The following is a 17,298-nucleotide window of genomic DNA, read 5'->3' as shown; positions in this document are numbered from 1 at the left end:
CCATTGTGTCTTCTTTTTCAATGCCTGTCCCTAATTTAAGCTTTGGTGAAAATATGAAATGAAAATGTGTCACATTTATTAATCATCGTTTTTTTTCTATAGACGGTTAGCCTATTAAGATTCATACCTCAACTTCACCACCAGATGTCAATGTCCACCACAGAATCACCAACCATTTTGTCTAGAAACATACCGGTTGCGGTCTACATGGCGATTACAGTATGGGGCAGAAACCTCGTTTAAGTGTCGTGTGGAATATTTAGCTAATCCTGACCCACCTGTGCGTTTTACCTATTACATTCACAATACTTTTATTTTAGGAATATATCCAGGCAAATTCACAGGCTACTGCTTGACATGTCGAATTACAGTGGCCTAGATGTTGGATATGGTCGCAACTAAGGTACAAAATGCAATACAACTGGAATAAGATACCAGTGAGTAAACTAAAATAGATTATAATTTTTGTAATCTGTTATATCAACTACAAATTAAATGTTCATATACCACTGTCACCAGAGGTTACAAGTGTTCCTGCTGCGGTCACAATACGTAATTTAATATGTCAGCACTTCAGCCAATCAGCGTCCAGACCGGAGCTCACGCGTGAAATGCGGGACGGAACCTTCTCAAACCAAACAACGCAACGATGGCGGCGGCTGTAACTTCTAGTAGACCGTACCATATCATCATTTTCGGCGCAACAGGGTTCACTGGAAAGTTTGTAGTGGAAGAGGTGGCCCGTTGCGCTGCAGAGAGTCCTGACGGAAGCCGTCTGAAGTGGGCTGTGGCCGGGAGAAGCAGACAGCGACTGGGAGAAGTGTTGACACAAGCCGCGGAGAGGCTGTGTATGTTTGACAGGCTGTGCTGTAGCTAACTGGGACACTGGCGCAGTTAGCGTTTGGAGAGGCTTATTCATTATCTTTAAAGTGCAGGGGTTGTCATGTACAACATAACAATACGTTTTATTTGTCGTAACGGTATAGTTGGCGTAACGCTACACACGTTGATAGCAGAGGTTGGAATTCGCCAGCTATAAAGCTTAATAAACCGACTAAACTCAAGTTACCACGGGTTAACGTTTCAACCATTGGTCTATGAAACTGCTTTAAGATTCAAATCACAACAGCGTCGATAGAAGACGAATAACTTGTCCTAAATGATTTGCTTACCTCTTTCCATTCCTCATCGGAGACAATAAAGAGTTAAACCGTCCTTGTATTTCTTTTAAGCGACTGCCAACATACTGTAACTATGTTTGCTGTCAGGCTCTTAACGATTACATGTCAGGCTGTTTCTCTGCCGCAGGACACTTTACTCACTTCACTGACAGAGGCAGCAGTCTCAGTTGTTGTCGTTATGTATACAAATGAACAACTTTTAACTTGACCCCTAAATATAAGTTATTGTTAAGCACTAAAACAGCTAGCTTGAGACATAGGTTGTTATCAGGTTATTGAGCAGCAAGGCTCACAGGTCAAAGTAACTGAGACACGTCATGTGGTAATGTACAGCAATAAGAATTTAGAAATAGTTGTATTTATTTAATATGATACATGATATTGTCATGTTTTGCTTGTATTAACCCTGTGTTAAACATGCACGTTTTATTCTGACATGAACAAATACAGTACCACAAATCAGATTAAGATTATGTGCAACATTTTTTCTCTGTACAATTTACTGAAAGATGATCTCTTCTTTCTTCCGTCAGCTATGCCTGAGCTGAGGACAGACATTGAAATCATTGTCGCAGATGTGTCCATCGAGGAGTCTCTGGCCATCATGTGCCAACAAGGCCTGGTGATTCTCAACTGTGTGGGACCCGTGAGTAGACCCATATGGGGGTTTCAAAGTATGTTTAGAGAGCAGGGAGGGTTATGGCAGATATATAATACTGATCATTTTTTGGTTTGCATCTGATCAAATACTGCAATTTTAATAAAAATAACAGTCTAAGCCAAATTGTTTACCTTAAATGACTGTAATTGTCTGCCTTGTGTGTTTGCTGCACTTTCTACAGTGCACTTATTTTAAATTAAAACAGCATTTATTTGCACAGAGGATTAGTGCTCCTGCAAATCAGAGGTTTATGGGTTTAACCCTTGCAGTTATTTAACCCCTAATTGCCCCCTGTATACAGTATTGAAGTGTATGTAACTCACTTTGGATAAAAGTGTCAGCCAAAAACCATGTTAAGTGAAATAATTGAATCTCCTTATTTTTGATAAAGAGCTAAAGCCTGTAAGCCTACATAAATAAAAAACAAATGCAGAATGTTCCCTGCTGTCGGCTCAGTGAAATTCTTAAAAAATACATAATCAGCGTTGTTATTTCAGGCATTCGTCGCTGCAGATTATTTAAAAATGGCATTAACCTGCTCGTATGTTATCCAGACTCTGTGAGGGGTTGAAACAAATACAACTTTGAAATTGACATTTGACACAAATTCGATTCAAACCCACGAAACTAAAAGGTGATGTTGAACATTTCTCTTCATTCTCTGTGTTTTCAGTACAGATTCTTTGGCGAACCAGTGGTCAAAGCTTGCGTAGAGAATGGAGCTCACTACCTAGACATATGTGGAGAGCCTCAGGTAGGAAAATAATTGTCTTTTTCTACAGTATGTCTTCTACCTATTTAATCACTGTGATGTCTTTTATGTTTTTTAGCGTGGTAATCACTGATCCTAAAGTCGACTTGACTAAAGCAAGTTTAGTTTGCACATAATAATAAACATTTTGTTGGTGTATATGTGAACGTGTGGGTGTCCATCCTCTACAGTTCCTAGAGCGTATGCAGCTGGAGTACCACACTAAGGCGTTGGACAAGGGAGTGTATGTGATCGGCAGCTGTGGCTTCGACTCCATACCTGCAGACCTGGGTATTCTCTACACACAGAGGCAGTTCAAAGGTAGGCAACACAAGATAAATAGTTTACTCGGTTAAGGAGATAACACGTCTTTTTGAGCCTTTAACATATCAAGGTGTATAGTGCTTAACACACACAAATGTATAAATCTTGGATTTTCAGTTTGCTTACATTCTAACAATTTCCAAATATGGTAAAATAAATGTACCTTTGACATGTTAATGAATAAAACGTGAATTTCAACAATGTGATTTTTTTTCTTCTGATTTCAGGAACACTGACAGCTGTGGAGGGCTTCCTGAACATTACCAGTGGGCCTGCGGTAAACAACTACAGCTCCTGCACTGCATGATGGGAAATGTAGTCTAATACTCTTTTGTCAACCTTTTTAAGAAGTAATCTACAGTTGTTATACTTGTAGCTATCACTTTAAACAAAATAAAGATGTGGCTTCAACGGTGGTATATATAAAAAATAGCACACAAGTAAGTACTTGTTATACAAAACATTGCATTTGACTTTACCTGTACTGAGTGAACAATGGAAGAGGACTACATTTTTAAAAAGCACTCTCAACAAACACTAGTATTGACTAATACATTAATATCCCTTTGACACAGGAAGATCATTTAACAGAGGCTCTTGGGAAATTGAAAGGACAATAACAACAAAACAAAAAAATAGAATAAATGTAGAGCAGAAGTCCAACCTGTTATTGTACCGCCATACTGGCTGTTTTTGTGCAACTACTGCAGATTCAGTGTTTAACTAAAGTAATTCCCCGTAAGCTCAGGACACATTGTGAGTTTATTAAGGTGTATTTGAGGGGAATAGCCCTGTTATTTCTGCCCTGTGAGAGACTTTATAGTTCCCTTTTGACCTTTGCAGGGCTCATCTGGTCACGATGCCACTTGGCAGTCTGCTGTGCACGGTTTCGCAGACAGCGGATCCCTCCGCCAGCTGAGGAAGAAGTTTGGCCAAAAGCCACTGCCTGTAGTGGGAGCCAAAGTCAAAAAGAGGTAAAGCTATAACTGAGCAATTGGCTAAAACACTATGCTTTAAATGTTTTCTATTGGAATGTAGGGCTTGGCAGCAAGTAGTCAAGGAAGCTGTAAGTCGTGTGTCTTTAGTGCACAGCAGAGGGACTATCCCACTGAAAAGTATTTCAGAGGCCCTATTATGCAGTATAGGTTTTTGTCCATATAAATGGTCTGCAAAGGATAAAATCCCTGTGTTCCCTCCAGAGGAGTTTCAACTTTGCCTTCTCTTTTTGTAATTGGGTTTGTCTGTTTGTTTGTGTCTAGGGGTTCTGTGTTTTTCAGCAAGGAGATGGAGCAGTATGCCATCCCATTTATGGGTTCTGACCCCTCAGTAGTCAGGAGAACCCAGCGCCACCTCTACGAGGAGGATCACCAGTCTCCGGTAAGATTCTATCGACATGAGAATTGACACTGTGTCTCACATCATTAGGCGCTTTCACACCAAGTACTTTTCCCAGGAATAGTTCCCGGAACTATCTAGTAGATCGCGTTCACACCGGAATAAGTCCCTGAGGGAGGATTACGCAAATGAAGCCGCTGACGTCACTTCTTCTTCTTCTGCTTTGGGTTTACTGGCAGGCCGCAAACAACTTCACGGCATATACTGCCACCCAAAGTCCCCGGAGTTGGGGACTGGCTTCAGTAGAAGCTGCTGGGAGTCTTCCCAGCAGCTTCTACTGAAGCCTTCCGAGTAAATTGCCAGAAGCGCCGACACCTCCTCATCACTCCATCGCTCCCATGTTTTCTTTTGTGTTGCCATAAGTTAGTCTCTCTCCGTTGGTGCGCTGGGCTAATGCTAATAATGCTAATGCGAGCAAATAAAATGGCCGCTTCACAAAACTTTTTTACGGGGCGTGGTTTGCAATTCGCCCAGCCAATCAGAAATTGGAACCTTTTCCTCCCCAGGAAAGTACCACCTCTCATCAATTATTCCAGTGGTCCGGAGTCTTTGACTATGTCGTGGCCCATTCTTTGTAGTATCTTTAATACTGTGCCACATTAACAGGGCTCCACTTCTTGACTCACACGTTAAAATCGTCCTAAAGAAAGCTCTGCAGGCGCTGATTTCTTTGCCTTCGTTTGGCTGATAAACATTCCCCGTTCTATGCTAAAGACAAAAAAGCCACAGGCTCAGTCCCACCCCTTCCTTGTATCCCAGCTAGGGTTGCAAAGGGGCGGAACATTTCCGGTAAATTTCCATGGGAAGTTAAGCTAGGGAATTTTGGAAATATTCCATATTTGAAATAAATAAATACATTTAAGTTTTCCGCACTCTCGCGGGAATATCTCCGCGAGCGAGCTTAAGTTTAAAGGGGACCTATCATGCAAAATGCACTTTTGTACGTCTTTTATACATGAATATGTGTCCCCGGTGTTCCAGGGAACTCACCAAGTGTCAGAAAACACAACCCTCTCTATTTTCCTCCATACCCAAATCTCTAAATAAGGGGCTGCAACGGATCTGATAAAAACTGATCCAGATTTGAACACTGTCCTGACGTCAGGACAGTGGCGCTACGGCTATTGGGCCAACTCCACCAATCAGGAGGAGACAGCCACGGCCATTGCCGTTCGAAAGCGCTGGAGACGCTGTAGTACATATGCCAGGCCTGTAAGTGGCGCTGTAGTCTGCTACAAAAGCAGCGAAGAAGACTTCCCGCCCATGGTTACCATAGTTACCCTTCTGTTTATTCTCCGCTGTGGCTTTTTTTCTCCTTCCCAGAGGCAAGCGTTTGCTCCTCCTGCTGCTGTAATTCAATGCAATCCCTCCCCGTCGAGGCAAGCACTGTAATTCTCTCCGGTTAGTCCACCAGCAGATGACAAACACCCACCTCTCCGCCTCTTCCAAGGAACGAGGGGACCGTGCAGCAGAGTTTCAGTTAGGTTTTCTTTCGCCGGTCAAGATGTCCGTTAAAGTTTAAATCTTCCGGACAAAATTTAGAAAAGTGCCGGTCAAAGGTCTTCTTTGTTATTTATTGAGCTTTAAAACAAATGAATAACGACTCTATATAATAATAGGCTATAATAAAACACGGAGGACGGAGATCTATTTTTCTCCCCCTCTTCTGACTTGATCAGAGCACGCTCCCCTCTCCTGCAGGGGGGTGTGGTCAGCTGCAGCTCACAGTATCAGCCCCCTGCAAAAACAGGGATGGAGAACAGCACATAGAGTGAAATGAGGCATGGCTAAAATGCATGATCTGTTTGGTATTTTGAAAACAGAAACGTATAAATATACCTTATATAGGTATGGCCCTACAATATATCATTTAAATATAGCATGATAGGTCCACTTTAACTTTCGATTGCATGATATAGCCCAGCGCAACACCTTCGTCACACATGTTGCCACTTGTTTGTACCATTTTCAGGCGATTTGTAATGTGTTCTAGAAAAACGATGTGTTTTTGGATATTTGGGGATAAAATTGGTGGTCCTTGGTATGAAAAAGTTTGAGAAACACTGTACTAGATGAATACATTTGTATGTGATATTTGCAATTTAAACATTAGAGTGGACCTATCATGCTATATTTTAATAATATAGTGTAGGACCATACCTATATAAGGCATATTTATACTTATTTTTTTTCAAAATACCAAACAGATCATGCATTTTAGCCATGCCTCATTTCGCTCAATTTTCACTTTTTTAGCTCTGTTTTTGCAAGGGCTGATTCAGTGAGAACAGCACCATCTACTGGCCTGGCATATGTACTACATCGTCTCCAGCGCTTTCGAACGGCAATGGCCATGGCTGTCTCCTCCTGATTGGTGGAGTTGGCCCAATAGCCGTAGCGCCACTGTCCTGACGTCAGGACAGTGTTCAAATCTGGATCAGTTTTTATCAGATCCGTTGCAGCCCCTTTTTTAGAGATTTGGGTATGGAGGAAAATAGAGAGGGTTGTGTTTTCTGACACTTGGTGAGTTCCCTGGAACACCGGGGACACATATTCATGTATAAAATACGTACAAAAGTGCATTTTGCATGATAGGTCCCCTTTTAAATAAATATATTACCCCATAATATCATCAAAACTTACTTCACTTTGTGTAGTCCACAGGCTCAAACGTGTGGCTTCATTTGTCTTGTGCTTTGGGCTCAAAAGTGAGATCCAGTCTTCTAGAAATCATCTGTGCATGTGATGGAGGAATGCACAGTGCCTGTAGGGGGTGTGGTCTCAATAGCCTTGCAGTAAGCAGTGTGCTATGTGCATGTGATTGAGGAATGGCATGGATATTCAAGTGTACTTGAATGGCATCTGTTTGTTTTAGTCAAGATTATGCTAAAATATACTTTCCCCAACTATATTTAAGTTCCCTATGAAGAGCCAACCTTCAATTTAGAAAGTTCCCAGTTTATTCCCATAAATTCCCGTTAATTCCCATGGAAAGTTTCCATCTTTGAAAATGTGCGGAATTTTGCAACCCTAATCCCAGCTGATCATCTGATTGATCAAAATAAATCCAAACTATTCTCAGAATATTTATTTGACTTCAAATTCATAAATCGAAGGAATATATTAAGACCTTCATTAATTAGAACATTTTAATTTGTAATCAACACAAATAATTGCTCTAACATGCGCTGATTATATATAGTCAGGGGTTTTGCTGCAAAAGCCCTACTTAATGTGATGATAAGATTATGGGGGTTTAAAATAGCTAATGGGCAGAAACATTAGATAGTTATTGCTGTGTAACATGTTCTACTATGACACATTAGCTCCTGTTGATTTAGGATCTATATAAAGCAGATTTAAAAAAAGATGTTTCAAGTTGTGTCTGACAATGACAGGAATGTTATGTAAAACAATTATAATAATGTTCGTTATTTATATAGTACCTAAATAACGTTTACACATAAATAACGTTTACACAGAGTAAACGTTTACTAATCAAGAGTCTATTTTGTCCGAAGATAAAGTTCACGACGGGAAAAGAAAGGTTGATAAACCTATTGTTCATTTTCGCGGCACTCCCCACAAATGGCAAGTGCACTATAAGTTATATTTACACTTACCCATCCTCAAATGGATCCTTGCTGTCCCTGTATTCTTCTTCTTCAGAAGAGTCGAAGCCTTCAGGTTCTGAAGCGCCATCTTCTTCACTCTTGCTCGCGAAAATAATATCCAGCGCGTCCACAACGATAAAGTTCCTTCGAGCCATTTTCTCTGTCTATGTATCTATCTCTTCCTCACAGACTAAAAGACTAAAACTGATGGGAGACACCTGTTATATATATATTTGTATTGGTGGGTAGGTCCTTAGATTTCTCGAGTGTCCATTGGTCATTTCAGACCGACATGGCTGCCGGCCGGCCGAGATTTCCTTGACTTGACACATGAATCCACCAATCACACACAGTGTAACGCAGAGTCAAGCTGCTTTGAGCGGCTCTATTGGCTGCTGTGCCCTGGTTACAGTCTCACAGGAGGTACCGCTGGAAAGCTACACTTCCAGCGATTCCGCGGTTATCTGAATCATATTTCTACTCCTTATAATCAAAAATATATGATTTAAATACGTAAAATATGCGCACCTGCGCCGGTGCGTCAACTGACTCCAGAGGGTTAAACATTTCTTTCAATAATTTACCTGTTTTTATTACCCTCTCTTTCCCGTCCACAGGTCCAATACACTGCCTACGTGGGGATTGGTGGCCTCTTCTCAGTGATTAAGCTCTGCTGTGGCGGCCTTCTGTTCTGGTTCATGGTCAAATTCAGCCTGGGCAGGAAACTCCTCACCACGGTAGCTACATTTATTTATTTTTTATCAACAAACTACTTTTTTGTTCCCTGTAACTTTGTAATTTGCTGTCCAAAGCAGATAATATCAGTTCCTTAGTAGTGGAGTTAATGTAACTCTACTAATGGGTTATATAGGGTTTAGTACATGTAAATGGTCTTCAAAGGCTAAAATCCATGAGTTCACTCCAGAGTGAGTTCCTTTCCCACACACTCCCCCACCTGCCTGAAAGCCTCCATTGGACTCCTTTGTTTACTTCCTCAACATAGTGACATCACGCTGTAATACTCACGCTCCTATTGGCTAGCACTCCAACACACTTTACGTGATAGGCTAAGGGGCGGAAAATCTCTATAAGCGGTTGACCAATCACAACAGAGCCGACCAGCTAACCAATCAGAGCAGACTGGGCTCTGGTTTCAGACAGCGGGTGAAAAGAGGTACTGCAGCACAGGCAGTATGAGAAAAATAAAGAGCTTTTTGAACATTAAAGCATGGAGACATGTCACAGGAGAGACACTACATACAATCATTAAACCTGAAAATGAGCAGAATAGGCTCCTTTAAATGCAGCAGCAGACAAAAGGCAACAGCTCTGATACTACTTCATGCTTTCGAATGTAGAAATGTCTCAAATCAACATGGATTATACACTTGTATTCCTTGTCAGCACTGCGTAACAGTAAATGATCAATATGGAGTATGTGGAATGTAATGTATAAAGTATTAGTTCCTTACAAACTTTATTTTTTGTCTTTCCCTAAAGTTTCCATCGTTCTTCTCCTTTGGCTTGTTCACCAAGTCTGGTCCAACGATGAAGCAGGTAACACTCCTGATGAGTTAAATATATGTGTATCCTCTCTGTAGCCTGATGAGTTAACAGCTTCTTTGGACAGCTTGCAACATGGCTGTCGAACATTTAATAAAACAACAAGAAATAGAAATGAAGACCCTAGTCTGCGTGATGTAGTGTGAGTAATTTAGAGGCTGTGAAGACCTATTTTCTTTCTGTTACTTTAAGCAATGAGGTCCTTTTTGTTATTTGAAACGAGAGATTTTTTGCTTCTATATTAAAAAAACAGTATTACATTTTAACTTGTGACTTCTTATATCCTAGACATGGGAACAAGTAAAAAAACTAAATCAAATACTTCACCTCCTTACATTAGTTTTTATTTATTACCTTTTTGTATGTGATTAATAATCTCTTGGTTAAATCATTATGATCTGCACGATCATTAATACTTTCAAGGCATATAACTTAGCATTTCTTAGCTATTGAATATTCAAGTCGTGAATATTTCATGTTACAAAGAGACAAACTTGAATCAAACCACATTTTCAAGGTATTTGATTTTAGAGTTTGGGCAGATTAAATGAAATGACACAAAAACACTTGAATACAATGTAAGTATGTTTGATCGTGTTTGACCTTCATTGATGATCAGTTCCTCCCTCATTCTCCTCTCTCAGATAGAAGACACCTGTTTCAGTTTGACTTTTTTCGGGGAGGGGTACTCAGAGGGGACTGATCCCGCGCAGGGCCGACCCAACTCAAAGATCTGCACTCAGGTCATAGGAGCAGGTAAGAACTACACTCAGCTGATGTTTAGTACACCTCTATTACTGTTTAACATACAGCCACAGATATTATACCAGTCCCAGATATATATTTGTTTTAAAGAGTAATTATGATGATTTGCAGGTTCATATATATGAAACATGAAAACAAGCATAATACAGCTCCTTTAAAAGGTTGGGTAGGGGAGTGATCTATACTTGATTGTAAGTTTAGGTCAGGGGTGTCCAAACTACGGCCAGGAGGCCAACTGCGGCCCGTGGTCGACTTTTAATTGGCCGGAGCAAATTCTCAAAGTATAATGGAGTATGGCCCAAACAGGAAACTTGTGCTTGTTTTATATTGTACTTCTTAAATACGTAAAGATATATTACACACTATATTTATGTGTTAATAAGCCCAATTTTCAAATAAATTCAGTCAATTACAAACATTATTTGCAAAACAAGCTTGAACTATAACCTTTCCTGTTTCGTCTTAACCCCCAATCTGAGGCTTCTGTTTTAAGAAATGAGCTGCAAACCATTTTTGTTACAAAATAATGACACCCTGTTAATGGAAAGCTGTTGTGTACGCTGTTTGTTTTCTTTAGCCATATTCAATTATCAAGAATAATTGACCTACATTTGATTGATTTTGCTAACTTATAACTGAAACATTTTGGGACACCCCTGGCCTAGGTGATGAAGCAGGTTGGGAGACTCAATCCAGTCTCTGTGCATCTCAATGGAAACAAATCCTCTGTAAGGTCTAGCCAGAGCACACTGGCCCGTGATCCCTGATACTCCAAGTCGAAGGGAAAAAAAGAAAGACATACACAAATCTTTGTGTTAAACAGCAAAATCCGATTTGTATGAAATCAAAAAAATCTGATTTTACATTCATACAATTCAGTCTGATTTAAGGAATACTACAACCACAATATAAACGTTTATATGTTAAATCCTAACCAGGTGTAACCTTAAATCCTTCAAGCAATCTTTGTTTTTCTTGCATTCCTCCATGGTTAACAAAGAATAAAACGAATCTGAGAAAAGTCTTCGTGAATTGAAGTACGTTTTGCCAGCCTTAAACAGCAAAACTATAAACCCCAGATTTCAACTTAACGTGGACTGAGAAATTGTTTTAAATTGGTCATTCTGTTGGCGAAGTATTCTCTCACACCCTAATTAGATATCAGACTTTAATACACATACAATACTTGGCAGTGAATCATTGTTGGTTTTGGTCCTTTTATTTCATTCAATTCTTTTGAACTTTTTGACCCCCACCTGTTTGTTCTGTTTACAGAGCCTGGTTATGTCGCTACAGTTTCTGCTATTGTACAAGCAGCCCTAACCCTGCTGAATGAATTGCACTCTCTTCCCAGGAGGTCAGTCTGTTTTCTTTTTTCTCTACTTCCTTTGTTTTGTCCCATCTATCAAACAAGTTTAGATTTTGTGACACCCTTCTATTTTATCTACTGTAAATCTGCCTACATTCATACTTAATCCCACATTCTCTCTCACAGAGGAGGGGTGTACACTCCAGGAGCTGCCTTCCACAAAACCAGTCTGATCGAGCGTCTCCAAAATCACAGCATCAAGTTCTCAGTCAAAAGCTACGAGTAAAAAGCTCACGTCACTTCCCAGCTACAGGATATCATATTTTAACCGATGTCCACTGTGGATGTTGCCCCGCTTTCCAACGAGTCAACATAACCACTTTCAAGCGTGTGTGTGTCACTGAACCCTGCATCTACTGGTTATTGGTCGTCAGTGAGAGTTAATCCAAGGGGTCAAAGCTGGGAAAGGAGCAATCACAGCAGGAAGAGAATCATTGTCTTGTTCAAAGACACACTGCTATGCACTGGCCTCCTCTCACTAAAACCTCCAGATCTCTAAATCTCTTAAAACAGCAAACACGTGTTGACTATGCATTAATGAAAATAAGCTGTATTGATTTAATCAATAATAATCTTCATTTTCAACACTTATTAAACACTAATTTAAAACAGAGCAGAAACGATAGAAATATGATTAAATAGGAAATATTTATAGACGCCCTATTATGCTTTTTTGGGGTATTCCCTTTCCTGTTTAGTGTGTTGTTTAGGTTTGTGTGCATGTAAATGGTCTGCACAGTCCCAAAGTTCCCTCAATTGGACTCTTTCCGTATCCTAACGACATCACTATGTAACACTCTTGCTTCTATTGGCTACATTGAGCAACACATTTGATTTGATTTGCTTAGGGGTTGACCAATCACAACAGAGCCTGCCAGCTAACCAATCAGAGCAGACTGGGCTCTGGTTTCAGACAGAGGGTGAAAAGAGGTGCTGCAGCATTAAAGCATGGAGACATGTCACAGTACACAAACTGGATGTAGGATATAGATTTGTTCAGCCGATACCTATAATTATCTGGTTTTCATCGCTAAAACGATGAAGATAACATTAGTTTCACACTTTTGTATATTTAAGAGAAGTAGACCTGATTGTTTAAAAATACTTAAATGTAGTTAGCAAAAGTTAGATGATTTAATATTCATAGCTCTAAACTATTCAAATCCAACTGACATCACTTTGGTTAACACAACAATCAAATCAAATGTTCATTTTTGTTCAGAAGTACATCAAAACACTCCTGAAAAAAGTGTTGATATTGTTGAATACATGTTTGGCTCTATAGTAAGCGTGAAGTCAGTATGTTTGTTTTAAGTAAAATCAAGAATATTTAACTTAAGTCGGTACTGGAAGAGGATGCATGACCGTGCCTTCTAGCACCTTGTCATCATCTCACTGTATGATAGAGACAAGACGGTGGAATTTCAAACCTTGGAAGTGTTCTTGCAAGCTTATAGTTGTGTGTTAACTGTATTAAACACTAAGGATATACTGTTACAGGATGAGCCTGGCTATATTCTGATACTGTACCAACAATGCATGTATCTTCTAACAAGCATCATCTGTGTATTCAAAGCCTGATGTGTCTCATTCCTGTGTGACACAGCTGCATTGTTGCCCAATTAAAAACACATCAATGAGCCACGATGTTATACACACTTCTTTAACTCAATCCCACAGTCATTGTCCTGCTGCGAAAATACTTACCAGGGCACCAAATCCACAGCTGAAGGTGGTCCCCCGTAAACGCAAGATCATTTTTTTGATCACCAGCCAAATGGCTAGGAATTTTAACAGCACTTAAAAGAGGCCCTATTTTTTTTTTTTTTGTTTTCCCTTTCCTATAGTGTGTTTTTGTGCATGTAAATGGTCTGCAAAGGCTAAAATCCCAAAGTTCCCTACAGAGGGAGTTTCTCTCCGGCACTCTTTGGCTGGTAAATGGTGCTTACCTTGAGCCCTGGCCCCCACAAAATGCGCAGTTTGAGTAAAAACTCTATATATATGTCTGACTTAAAGGGGCCCTTTTGTGCTATTTGGGTTTTTCCCTTTCCTGTAGTGTGTTAACCAATATCACACACTTACTCTTGACACGTTCCCTTTTTCATTCAAAGTCCACCTGAACTTTAGCTCAACTTTGAGAGATCATTTCGTATGCTTTTCCAAATCTGATCTTGATCTTGAGCATATGTTTTGTATATATAATAATAGTTATTAAACATTGTGAACAGACAGACATTCAGCAGGTCATGAACAACCCACATGATATATACAGTGGAGGAAATAAGTATTTGATGCCCTGCAGATTTAGAAGTTTAGCCACTTACAAAGAAATGAACAGTCTATAATTGTAATTGTAGGTTTATATAAACAGTGAGAGTAAGAATATCAAAAAGGAAATCCAGAAATTGACATTATATAAAAGATACAAATTGATTAGAATTTGACTGTGGGAAATAAGTATTTGATCCGCTTGCAAAACATGTCTTAGTACTTGGTGGAGAAACACTTGTTGGACGCACAGAGGTCAGACACTTCTTGTATGGTCTCCAGGTTTGTGAACATCTCAGGAAGGATTTTGGTCCACTCCTCTCTGACGATCCTCTCCAAATCCTTCAGGTTTCGAGGCTGATGCTTGGCATTTAGAAGCTTTAGCTCCCTCCACAGATTTTCTATGGGATTAAGGTCCGGAGCCTGGCCACTAGCCACTCCTTTGTTGCCTTGGCCGTATGTTCAGGTTTATTGTCCTGCTGGAAGACCCATCCATGACCCATTTTCAGTGTCCTGGCTGGAAGAGGAGGGTTATAGGCCAATATTTTCACGGTACACGGCCCCGCACATCCTCTCCTCGATGCAGGGAAGTGGTCCTGTCCCCTTAGCAGAGAAACCCCCCCAAAGCATAATGTTTCCACCTCCGTGGGGATGGTGTTCTGGAGGTTATAGTCAGCATTTCTCTTCCTCCAAACACAGCAGGTCGAGATGATGCCAAAGATCAACATTTTGGTCTCATCTGACCACATCCTCTTCTCCCAAGCCTTCTCTGAATCATTCAGATGTTCATTGGCAAACTTCAGACGGGCCTTTCATGTTCTTCTTGATCAGGGGGACCATCAGGCGCTGCAGGGTTTGATCCATTATGGTCTAGTGTGTTACCAATAGTTTTCTTGGTGACTGTGGTCCCAGCTGCCTTGAGATCATTAACAAGTTCCCCCCCTTTAGTTCTTGGCTGATCCCTCACCTTTCTCATGATCATCAATACCCCACGGGGCCAGATCTTGTGTGGAGCCCCAGACCGAGGGTGATTGATGCTCATTTAGTCTTTCTTTCATTTCTGAATAATGGCACCAACAGTGGTCTCCTTCTCACCGAAACCGCTTTCTGGTGGTCTTGTAGCCAATCCCAACCATGTGAAGGTCTACAATCTTGTCCCTGAGGTCCTTAGACAGCTCTTTAGTCTCGCCCATGATGGAGAGGTTGGAATCTGATTGATTGATTCTGTGGACAGGTGTCTTTTATACAGGTAACAATTTGATATTAGTACTTTTTTAAAGGAAGGGGACTTATTTAACTGTGGGAGCCAGAATCCTTCAAATACTTGTTTCCCACAGTTAAATGCAAATACATTTTTATCTTTTATATAATGTTAATTTCTGGATTTTGTTTTTGCTATTCTTACTCTCACTGTTTATATAAACCTACCATTAAAATGATAGACTGTTAATGTATTTGTAAGTGGGCAAACTTACAAAATCTGTAAGGGATCAAATACTTATTTCTAATAATACATAATACATTGTATTTTTATAGACGCTTTACATTATGTTACTGTACACTTTTATCCTTACAATACTTTCACATCAGGTTTCATTCCATTCAATACTGTGGACAATACCCGCAGGAGCAATTTGGGGTGAAGTGTCTTGCCCAAGGACACAGAGGCATGCTCACTGCGAGGCTGTCAAGGTGGGATTGAACCGGTGCCCCCTGATCTGAAGATGAGCGCACTAACCCACTGAGCAGCAACTGCCCCAGAAAAGTAAAATCTATCTCATTCACAAATCAATCAAAGTATGAAATGTAATTATTTTTACATTTTAAATGGATTTAACTAGAAAAATATTGAGGTTTGCGAGACTCCTTGTGTATGTGAACAATCAACTACAGGTTTAAGATTCATAATATAACGCAATATAGGCCTAGTTCTGTTAGTATAAGATAATAAGATGTACTTTGTTGATCCAAAATCGGGAAATTGTGTTCTTATGAAATTTCCCAAAAATATATCTTTTTAATTTCTAACTTTGTTTTCTTTTTTTTCTCCCCAATTTTCGGTGCCCCCGATGGGTTGATGCGCCCTTAGCATTCACCTATACTGCCTATGCCAAGGGCCGGCCCTGCTTACCAAATCTGGGGCAATAACTACAAAAGTTCTATACATGCAGTATCTATTCTACAAAAAAAAGCCATACGAATCATTCACAATGCCAAATACCTTGATCACACAAATTATTCCTGCAGTCAAAATTGTTAACATTTACAGACCTGGTAGGATTCCAAACGGCACAAATCATGTTTAAGGCAAAAAATAACGTTTTACCAGGAAACATCCAAAAAGTATTCACTGAACGAGTGGGGGGATATAGTTCAAGGAGGCAATTTCAATTCGAAATTCATAGGGTCCGTACAACCAGAATAACATTTTGTTTCTCAGCCTGTGAAGTGAGACTATGGAACAGTGTGAATGTGGAGCTAAAGCCATGTCCAGACTCCAGACATTAACCAGTTCAAGAGGAAATACAGAGAAATTATTTTCTCGAGGTACAGGGATGGGGAAGGTGTTTGACTATGTGTATATGTGTATATGTGTGAGTATGTAGGTGTGTATATGTATATATGTGTATGTGTATCATGTATGTGTGTATGTGTGTATGTACATATGCGTATATGTATATATGTCAATCAAACAGGTAAAGCAGATTAATAACAATAATAATTCATAATAATGATAATTATAGATTATAAATAAATCATTTAGGGACAAGGGGGTGAGATTAAATAAATTATACTTCTTCTCACTCCTTTTCGAACACTAGATGTGGGACTGTTTATGTTGCTAATGCTGTTGTTGTTGTAAATGTCATTTTTTGTTTTGATTTCTCTTACATGACCATGCACTGCAACATTTCTTTTGTTTTGTAATTATTTATTTTACTTGTTCGAAATAAAATGTATTAATCTATGAATACTATATAATACACAATACAATTCAACAGCATATTCACACATGACTTACACTACATGTACACAGTTTGCAGCTACACGTATGTAGGACCACATACTGAAAATGACGCCTATTGCACAAACCCCATGGCCAACATTTAAACTATACATAACATTTGTTTGTTGAGGTGTTTAATGGACATTGGCAGGAATGAGTGTTTGTAAAGGTTTAGCCTACTTTGAGGGACCCTAATTCTCCTACCAGAAGGGAAGAGCTGGAGCTCTGGGTGGAGAAGGTGTGGGGCATCAGATGTAATTTTGTGTGACTGTTTAACTGCTTAATAAATATTTTGGGAGGATGGATGTTTTTTAACCCCCATAAGCGATCTTTGAGTTCAGCTATGAGGTTACCATACCAGGCTGTGATACCATACCATACCTGATAATGCTCTCTATCA

General features: G+C 39.8%; 1 protein-coding gene across 1 annotated transcript; it reads left to right on the top strand.

Moving 5' to 3' along the window:
* The first annotated feature begins 601 nt into the window (after nucleotides 1–601).
* On the top strand, nucleotides 602–13,265 carry sccpdhb (saccharopine dehydrogenase b). Its single transcript, XM_034150660.1, has 12 exons — nucleotides 602–848; nucleotides 1,715–1,827; nucleotides 2,516–2,596; nucleotides 2,785–2,914; nucleotides 3,145–3,194; nucleotides 3,761–3,891; nucleotides 4,177–4,294; nucleotides 8,544–8,663; nucleotides 9,427–9,483; nucleotides 10,134–10,245; nucleotides 11,530–11,611; nucleotides 11,750–13,265. Exons 1-12 carry the CDS (start codon nucleotides 650–652, stop codon nucleotides 11,847–11,849), a joined length of 1,293 nt encoding a protein of 430 aa, XP_034006551.1. The 5' UTR covers nucleotides 602–649; the 3' UTR covers nucleotides 11,850–13,265.
* Nucleotides 13,266–17,298: the final 4,033 nt, after the last annotated feature.

This window comes from Trematomus bernacchii, unplaced genomic scaffold (assembly GCF_902827165.1).
Source record: "Trematomus bernacchii unplaced genomic scaffold, fTreBer1.1, whole genome shotgun sequence".
Classification (NCBI taxonomy): Eukaryota; Metazoa; Chordata; class Actinopteri; order Perciformes; family Nototheniidae; genus Trematomus; species Trematomus bernacchii.
Note: the sequence above shows the minus strand (reverse complement) of the source record. Positions and strands in the feature narration are given on the sequence as shown.

What these genes read in the sequence shown, in the direction of transcription:
- sccpdhb (XM_034150660.1), top strand. Translation starts at nt 650, where the DNA reads ATGGCGGCGGCTGTAACTTCTAGTAGACCGTACCATATCATCATTTTC. An exon ending in GCAGGAAACTCCTCACCACG is followed by an intron (nt 8,664 to 9,426) that starts GTAGCTACATTT and finishes CTTTCCCTAAAG; the next exon opens with TTTCCATCGTTCTTCTCCTT. An exon ending in CACTCAGGTCATAGGAGCAG is followed by an intron (nt 10,246 to 11,529) that starts GTAAGAACTACA and finishes TTCTGTTTACAG; the next exon opens with AGCCTGGTTATGTCGCTACA.